Source organism: Salmo salar, chromosome ssa16, assembly GCF_905237065.1.
Source record: "Salmo salar chromosome ssa16, Ssal_v3.1, whole genome shotgun sequence".
In the NCBI taxonomy this organism is placed as follows: Eukaryota; Metazoa; Chordata; class Actinopteri; order Salmoniformes; family Salmonidae; genus Salmo; species Salmo salar.
In genome coordinates this window covers 43,765,197-43,774,634 of record NC_059457.1, presented here as the reverse complement: position 1 = coordinate 43,774,634, position 9,438 = coordinate 43,765,197, and the positions used below count along the sequence as shown (strand labels likewise).

Sequence of the window (9,438 nt, the reverse complement as noted above, 5' to 3'; positions counted from 1 at the left end):
ACGCCCCTACTTTCCTGCTGTGGACCTAGCTGTAGAAATACAGACAACACAAAGTGCACTTGACAAGGATTCACATTTCAACCATCACAACCAACACTTCCATCAGACTTTATTCTTGAAAAACATGTTAATCAAGGCCAGTGAACGATATCGACTCAGAACTCAAAGAAAACAACAGAAACACCATAAAAGCACCACTCCTGATTTGAATACTGTCTGGACTCCACGTAGTACTGATTGTTGTTTCAGGTTGCCATTGCATTGTTGATAAAATTCAGTTATTGCCACAGCCTTGTGAGCCCCACCACTAAAATCAACAGAGACTAGAAACAGAAGGTTGCGGGTGGCAGCCATTTTGGCTCCTGTGGCAGAGGAGAGAGCACTGGAAAGTTCCCAGAATGGGTGCAGTGCCAGCATGGCTCGGTCATGGGGGCATGCTGGTACCTCCAGCCCCACTCCATTGGCACGGTAGATCCAAGTAGGCCTGAGGTAGCCCAAACACACATTTTACCAATCATGTGAGGACCAATTGGGCACATGTAGATCACAAGTGATTCCCAGTGCCCTGGAAGCGCTTTCATCGCACCCAATAGCAAAAGGTTGGTGTCCAGGGAAAGAGCTGCCATGCTATGGCATCGGGCTCACAGCAATTGGATAAATCCAATCCAAGGTAATCCAACTTCTTTCAATAAACCCCTCCCCTAATACACCATAGGTTTTTCCAAACATTAGGGGACATCAGCTCTTCTCATTAGTGTGTATGGCAGAGGTGGTGCGGACTGTGGGCAGGGATTTGAGGACAGGGTCTGTCATGGTGGTGGCACAGCGGGTGGAGGGGAGGGCTGCAGTAGCTACAACCACGGAGGTCATTCCCGTCACTATGGGGGCGGAGCAGGCAGCCTTCTCCTTGGCCAGGGAAGTCTGCAGCTCAGCCCTCCTGGCCAGAGCCGTCCTCAGCTGATCCCGGATCAGGTCGATCCTCTCCTGCAGCTCCTGCAGCTCTCCCGGCCTCAGAGGAACGCCTGAGGAGGAAGAAGGGATGGATGAAGAAGAGGAGGGGAGGGATAGCACCAGGCTGGCAAAGGAAGTTCCGAAGCCCCCATTCGCACAGACCCGTGTGGCCGGGTTGGTCCTAGGGTTAGTGTCGCATCCAGCCGACTCCCCTCTCCCCCCTTCAGACTCAGCCACGGCTCGGGCTAGAAGGCGGCGGCTGTTGAGGGTCTCCAAGTTAAAGTGGACTCGCTTGTCCTTAGCGGCTGCAGCAGCGGAGTCCCTGCTGCTCTCGTTCCACTTGGCCGAGGCGCCGGGGAAGGGGAGGCTGGGGGTGCTGCTTCTTCTGGATGTCGCAGCTACATGGAGATAAAAGGCTTGTGTCAGTAAAGAAAGAAAGACACAGGTCTGGTGCATAAACAACCACTACTACTAGTGTGTTAGATTGCTTTCAATCGGTATCTCAGTATTAGGGCTAGATTCAATCCATATCTGAGAAGTATCGCGGAAGATCTGCATTAACGTCAATTGAAATTTAAAGGCAATGTTCCCGTGTTCGGGGTAAACACTGCATTCATGGTAAACGCTGCATATGTCGACTTAATTGCAAGTTACCTTTACATTTTAACGGGGATACTTCCACGATAAGGGTTGAATCCAACCCTTAGTAATGCTTCATCTCCTTGTCTCCTTTCCCTCAGAGACATTACCACTGGTAAAAGGACTGGAAAGGTTTCAACTATATATTGTTTCTTCTAGATTCTACTCATGTCCTGTCAGATCAGTGATTATGGAGGAAAGGACAAGGACAGTAAATACATTTTTAAAACAGGTCTCCATAATAGCAGCCATTTTGTCACCTTTTTTCTGTGTTGGCGCCCTGCTTCTTCTTCACATCCTCATAGGTCTGGTTCAGGGCTCGGTGGATTTTCTGCATAACAAATGGGGCCATAGTTACACTGAACCAGGGAAAGGGGTGGGAGGGGGAGAAAAGCTCCACACTGATTTATTCAAAACAGGCAGAATCAACACCATCTTAGAAATTGTAATTACTTTCCCCCTCTCGTTAATAATCCTCCAACTGGGAAAGGAGCTTAGAGGACCTCTGGGGACTTAAACCAGGCAGATTAGAATTTTCAGTGCTTTTAATACTTCACTTCAACTACGGTTCCCAAATGGTGGTTCTCTAAATCAACAGCAGATGGCGACGTTGCCTTTATGTTATCAAATGACAGCCACGGTGATAAACAGTCCTAATGACTGTTTATCCAAGAGAGTGAAAAACCTACACCATAAACAACCTTTTACAAGCAATCAATATTTGTTAATATTTAATTCCTGGAGGATTTGTGAAGCGTAACTGCTTTTAGATATAGAGTTCGTAAAACATGACAGGGAGAGCCACAAATGTGTTCAAGTAAAAAAGAGCACTTTAAAAAGGCCAATAAAAGAAGCTATGAAAAAGTCTGAAGCCTGAGGCGGAGAGACTCACTGTGAAGGTTATTGTATTGACACACAGACGCTCACACACACACACACAGAAGCATCTGTCTGTTTCTTTCTCTCACACATTCTCCTCTCTTTCTCTCTGACACACACTCTTGGTTCAATCACACTTTCTCTGTTTTCTCGTTCTTTCTTGTACACACATGTGCGCACACACACACTCACACTTACATTCTCCTTTGGTTCACTCACACAGTCCCTCCCTCCATCTCACCTGGCTGGTGTGGAGCCAGTACTTGTACTTCTGTCGTCGTCGGATGTGTGGCAGCACAATGTGATAGAAGGCGTGTTCCCCAGCCAGGGTGAGCAGTGATGTGGCCACGCCCACACACAGCAGCACAAACAGCCCTGAGAAGTGACGGATGCCCATCTGGAGAGTCTGTATGAGGAGGGGGAGGGAAGTTGAGGGAAAGGGAGGGGACAGTTGGGTTACTTGACTAGGGTTAACACCTGTAACAAAGGGTTTAACAATGCAGTAAATTGTTTGTCAACCTCTGGTCCATCTACCGACATCAGTCCTTGGGATGATGGTGATTGGTCCCTGAGAACCTTGTCATTAGATCTCTATCCAATGGATACTGAGCATCATTTCAGGTCTCTCATCTTTTCTGACGCTCCCTGTTTTCACCTCTAGGGGCCAGTCTCTATTCATTTCTATTCAGACAGAGATCGACATGGTCCATTGAGTGAGTAAATGAGTAACCATTTGGATAAGGGGATTGTAAATATAAGTGACAATTGTTTTATATCTATTTTGCCTTATGACTGCTGGAGACATGAGAAACCAGTCACATGAAAGCAAACTGAAACATATCTTTTCCACAGTAAAATGTATGAAATGCTGGCCTTATAACTTGCAGATATGAAATGTGGAGACCCAAGCTATAGATTTATGTAGCCATGCGCAAATGACAGTATAGAGTCAAAACTACCAAAAAGTGTTAAAAATAAATCTGAATCGGGCCGTTAAAGATTTGACATCAGGAGGCATCTGTCTGTCCCCTAGAGTGGTCTGGAAGTGTCCTGCCAAGGAGAACTATTTAGAATTTAAAAAGCGTGGCGTTTATTAAATAAATGCTGCTGCGCTCCCATTAAGCCCTGTTTATACCTGATGAAAACGTGTCCTTTGTCCTGATCTTGTTCACATTCTGATTGTGCCCACATATTAGCCATTGCATCTATACAGGGTATTAAAATGTGTCTGTTTTCTGTCCACTGTGTCTGCATTGTGACCAGATTTACATGAATGTAAATTATTTGACATATTTTTCTAAATAATATTTATTTATTTATTTAAAGAGACATATTGATGCCATAATTCAATAGTGGAACCTGACAATGATTTTAGAGGGCAGAATAATGATGATTTAAATGGTTTCACTGTCCAGATCTGTTACACCCGAGACACAATGCATCCCTGACTACCTCCGGAGGTGGTTAGGAAGATCTGATCAGAATCAGATCACCATGCATATTTTAATTGTCTACACCTGTCTAATGTGGGCACAATCAGAACGTGGACAAAATAAGGATAAAGGACGCATGTTAGAACCAGGCATAAACAGGGCTTTAGAGACCTGAGCATTGTGACTAATAACCCAATAACACAATCCTGATCTCCATGCCATTGGCTGCCTTATTGATTTTGTTGTGTTGTATTCTATTTGGTTCTAGATTATTCTACCCAGAGATATGAGTTCTCATTCTATGCCTTCTATTCTACGCTACTCTATTCTAGCCTATATGATTCAGTGGAGGCTGCTGAGGGGAGGACGGCTCATAATAATGGCTGGAATGGAGTGTAATGGAGTGAATGGAATGGTATCAAACACATAAAAAACATGCGTTTCATACCATTCCATTCACTCCATTCCAGCCATTATTATGAGCTGTCCCCCCACAGCAGCCTCCACCGGTATGATTAGTGTCTACCCTGTGGGCTGCTGCAGATGTCCTTTTGAATTCCAGCAGTGCTTAGAGGACATTTAGCCTAAGTCAGGACGACAGTGTGTGTTTGAGAAGCACAGTGTGAGCAGTGAGAACCCTGTCTGAGTGCCTGCCAGCAATACAGTACAGTAGTTGTATAGTACAGTAGTTGTATAGTACAGTACTTGTATAGTACTGTACACCTCCAATAAAATAGGAATCTAGCCTATCAAGGTCTAACAACATGAGTTGTTGGAGATGTGCTGTATATATAGGCAGCCACATTGTTCAACGCTGTTTGACACTTTGCAGAAAAGGCGAGAGAACTTTTCAGAGGAAATGTTCTAAAACGAAAGCCGCCTCTCTGATCTTATCTGTAGAGGTTTGGATGTAGATGTGAGAGAGGGAGGGAGGGAGAGAAGGAAAACTTGAGAGAGGGAGGGGTGGAGGACGGCGGGCTTGTTTCCGAAGTGCTGACACAGTGAACCCCAGGGGTGCAGTACAAGCCCTCCCCGTCCCTCCTGCCATCCTCCCATCCTAGACCCAGTCCCTCCTCCCATTTAATTCTGGAACTTGGCCAAGAGAGGGAGCTGCCAGCCTCTGCTCTCTCCCTCTCCCTCCCTCTGCCACTCTGCTCCCTCTTTCTCACTCTCTCCCACTTTCTCCCTCTTTCTCCCGCCCTCTGCCACTCTGCTCCCTCTCTCTCTCCCTCTCCCTCCCTCTGCCACTCTGTTCCCTCCCTCCCTCTGCCAGTCTGCTCTCTCTCTCCCTCCACCTCACCATTATATCTCTCCCCCTTCTCCTCTCCTCTGCACCTCCCCTCCCTCTCCCCTTCTCCATCTTACCCACTTCACCCCCCATCTGTCCTTCTCTCCCCCATTCTCCCCCATCCTTCTCTCGCCCTCTCCATCCTACCTTCGCCCTCCATCCTCTCACCCCTCCCTCCCTCCCTCCCTTTCCCTCTCTCCCTGACCAAGTAGTGTTCAGTATGCAGGGGGAATAACTCATCCTATTAGCACTTAGGGCCCCCAGTATGGATGGTGTTAGCCTGTCGACTGTGTTTAAGAGTGGACCCGTCCTCCGCCATATTGTTTCTGGGAGGGGTAGCTCGTCTCCCCCCGTTCCCCTCCCTTCCCCTGTCCCTCAGCCTTTCCCCTCCGAATCCATGTGAGCAGAAGGATTTGGAATGAAAATTAGGAATAATCTGTTCAATGCAAGCCACGGTAATTCTGCCCTTCAAATGAGAGTAAAATAGAAATGCCATCCGGGTGCTACTGTGTGAAATATGTAGAGGAAACTGTGAAAGATTAAAATGTGAAAAACATATGGTTTGTAGGATGTGGTAGTTTTGGATTGATAGATGCTAGATGCGCTGCATGTACACTCTCCTTGGAGTTTCTAACATTGATCCAAGGCAGCTTGAAAATGACAGGCTGGAATGTGATTCTGTCAAAAACATATTTTTTTTTACATTTCCAAATAAATATGAATTTGAGTATCTTTTGAGGGGTCGTCGTGGACAGGTACATGATGACATCATAGTTCAAAGGAGTGTCAGCCGGGGTAAATCAATAAAACAAACTAAAATTGTTCCCTTGACGTACCTAAAAGAAGAGATGTTATTGTTAGTCGTGTCGTGTGCGGCTCAGTCGAGGTGAACGGGAGATGTTGTCATGTGGGAGACATCAGTGTCCTACAATCCATTCGTCAGTCTCTCCCCAATGTAAATCAGGTGATAATTTGATGATTAGGTAATGACAAGACTGGGAATGACTTTGATGTTTCTGCACAGATGGCTGGGATCACTGCTTGTCTCTCTAGCAGCGTTTTCCCCATCCGGAAAATGCATACCAGCAGGCACGCGCACACAGGCACGCACATACACCCACACAACCTCAGTCACACACACATGCACACACACACACACACACTCTCTATCTTTGCTGGGTCTGTGAAGATCACAAATCAGCGCAGGCTGATGTGGGGTTGGTATTAGAAAAGTAATCCCAGAGTCCTCGGCTGCTAGGCCCTGTCTCTCTGTCTCTCCTGTCTGTCTGACTGACTGTCTGTCTGACTGTCTGTCTGTCTGGGGAGAAGGAGCCAAAAGGTAAACAGCCCATATCGTAATGCTGATGGGACCAGACGATTGCCCCAGTAACAGGTCATCAACAATAATAACACTATTTAATAGGATTATAACAACCAGTTAATGAATTAGTAACAGCCAATGAAGTATATCAACACAGTATACACTAAGTGTACAAAACATTAAGAACACCTGCTCTTTCCATGACATAGACTGACCAGGTGAATCCAGGTGAAAGCTATGATCCCTTATTGATGTCACTTGTTAAATCCACTTCAATCAGTGTAGATGAAGGGGAGGAGACAGGTTAAAGAAGGATTTTTAAGCCTTGAGACAATTGAGACATTGATTGTGTATGTGTGCATTCAGAGGGTGAATGGGCAAGACAAAATATTGAAGTGCTTTTGAACAGGGTATGGTAGTAGGTGCCAGGCGCACTGGTTTGTGTAAAGAACGGCAATGCTGCTGGGTTCTTGCTCAACAGTTTCCTGTTTGTATCAAGAATGGTCCACCACTCAAAGGACATCCAGCCAACTTGACACAACTGTGGGAAACATTGGAATCAACATGTGCCAGCATCCCTGTGGAACGCTTTGATGGCCAAAGAGGAGGGGTAAAACGCAATGTTAGGAATGTGTTCTTAATGTTTTGTCCACTCAGTGTATGTCTATGATATCAGTCCATTGGGGCAGGAAGTTCGACCAACTGGGTGCTTGGTGTTAAAGGAGAACCTCAGGATGACACACAATCCTGAGAGGATATCATAGACACACACAGAGGTCGAATCTAGGAATAAATATTTTTCCCTAAACATCTGACGCTGATGGATTCCAGACTGTCTAAGGAGTGTCTGCAAACCACACCTAAATATCTCTTAGAATGCATGCCCAATACATTCCTTCATTCAAGTGGTATGCTAGTGTGGATATTGGAATGGAGCCAAACATCCAGTTTGATATGTCCAGATGTGTTAGGATGGCCAAACCCAATGTCCATCAACTGTCTACAACCGACGTGGTGTGCCTACAGGGCGGCCACTCCACCACAGCCCACTAGCCTGGTCCCTATCTGCACAAACAGATCTGGGCCCAGGCTGACATCGCTGGTCAAACACGACCATAGAAGTTGTTGACAACATAGTCCAAACCGGTCTGGGACCGGGACACACACAGACAGACGGACGGACAACTCACCTCGGTGACGGCGAACACCCTCTTCCCACAAGGCACCACCTTGTACCACTTGTCATGCAGCATGTCCATGTAGCCGTCTGACTTGTAGCGACTGATGAACTCTGACACGTTGTTGGTTAGAGGGGAGTTCTGTGGTAGGCCTATTCCATAGCCTGGGGGGATAGAGGAACTATTACCATCAGCATAGTACAATGGGTATAGTAGTTGGTAGAAATTCATGGAAATAATTGTGGTGCATCCCCTTCTATACCACCAGTCACATGGCTGTGCTATCATTAACCTGGATACAAACAGTGACACAGACGTCTCATATCTGCAAAATAAACAGATGGCATTTTTACTAAATCATTGTTTGTCTCTGATCCACATAAAACGCCCAAAATGCTTTAAAGATTGTCCTAAATTGTTTGGTGGAGAACTGAGCAGGGGTCCAAAGGCGTATCATTCCAAACTTCACACAGAGTGAGTTAACTGGCAGAGTGTGTCTGGATCCTGTCCGCCCAAGGAGATGAAGTGGATCAATACTAAACCAAATCGGATGACCTTAGCTTCATCCCTTCCAGAAGGGGAACATGAGGCTATGGATATTATAGACGAACCAAAGAGTTCAGCCTCGACAAATTCCTCTTCTACCTGTACTGCTGATCCTGTACTTTAAACTCCTTTGAAGTTTAAATTACATTTAGTAAATGAGATTTTCGATATCTGATTCCTGGGGTGTGTGGAAGGATGGAGAGGGAAAATCCCCATCTCGTGGTCTTCAGTGGCAACTGGAGGAAAGATGGATGGAGGAATACATGGGAAAAACAGGAAGAACGTTCCGAGCATCCATTATATAATGACAAGGTGTGTGTGTGTGTGTGTGTGTGTGTGTGTGTGTGTGTGTGTGTGTGTGTGTGTGTGTGTGTGTGTGTGTGTGTGTGTGTGTGTGTGTGTGTGTGTGTGTGTGTGTGTGTGCGTGCATGCGTGGGCGTGCGTGGGTGTGGGCTCTGATAGCAGATGAGTTGTGGTGGGCTGGGGAGAACAGAGGATGAGAGCCTGTATCATTGAGACACATCTCTCCCTCCAACTCTCCCTCCATCTCTCCCTCCAACTCTCCCTCCATCTCTCCCTCCAACTCTCTCCTCCCCTCCCTCCATCTCCTCCTCCTCCCTTCTTGTATCCCTCCTTCCTTCCCTCCATCTCAAAAGACGACTGGCAGAAATGTTATTTAATCACTGAATGGGTTTTACCTCTACCTATCCCTCTGTTTCTCATGGCTAATGTATGTCACTCATCTCCCCCTCCATCCCACTCTCTCTCTCCCCCACCCCCCATTTCCCTCCCTCCCCTGGACCAGTCAAGATGACAGATAATAGACAAGTTCTGACATTAACACGTTTCATCAGAGAGAGACTGCCCAAGCATGCACACACACACACACACACACACACACACACACACACACACACACACACACACACACACACACACACACACACACACACACACACACACACACACACACACACACACACACACACACACACACACACACACACAGTCAAGCGCACACACAGTCAAGCACACACACACACACACACACACAGACAGACGTGTATGTGCCTGCGTGTGCGTGTCTGTCTTTCTCTCGGCCTGTCTGCCTGCCTGCCTGCCTGCCTGCCTGCCTGCCTGCCTGCCTGCCTGTCTGCCTGCCTGTCTGCCTGCCTGTCTGCCTGTCTGCCTGCCTGTGTGCTC

General features: G+C 46.8%; 1 protein-coding gene across 1 annotated transcript in view; it reads right to left on the bottom strand.

The window, feature by feature from the left end:
• Nucleotides 1-75: 75 nt before the first annotated feature.
• The window catches only part of LOC106573964 (glutamate receptor ionotropic, NMDA 3A), a 38,810-nt gene continuing 29,447 nt past the window's right edge, over nt 76-9,438 (bottom strand). Inside the window, exons 6-9 of the mRNA XM_045697303.1 lie at nt 7,702-7,853; nt 2,711-2,875; nt 1,851-1,921; nt 76-1,349 (exon numbers count right to left, since the gene is read on the bottom strand). Coding sequence (XP_045553259.1) covers nt 1,250-1,349; nt 1,851-1,921; nt 2,711-2,875; nt 7,702-7,853 — 488 coding nt within the window. The 3' untranslated portion in view covers nt 76-1,249. The remainder of the gene's footprint in view (nt 1,350-1,850; nt 1,922-2,710; nt 2,876-7,701; nt 7,854-9,438) is intronic.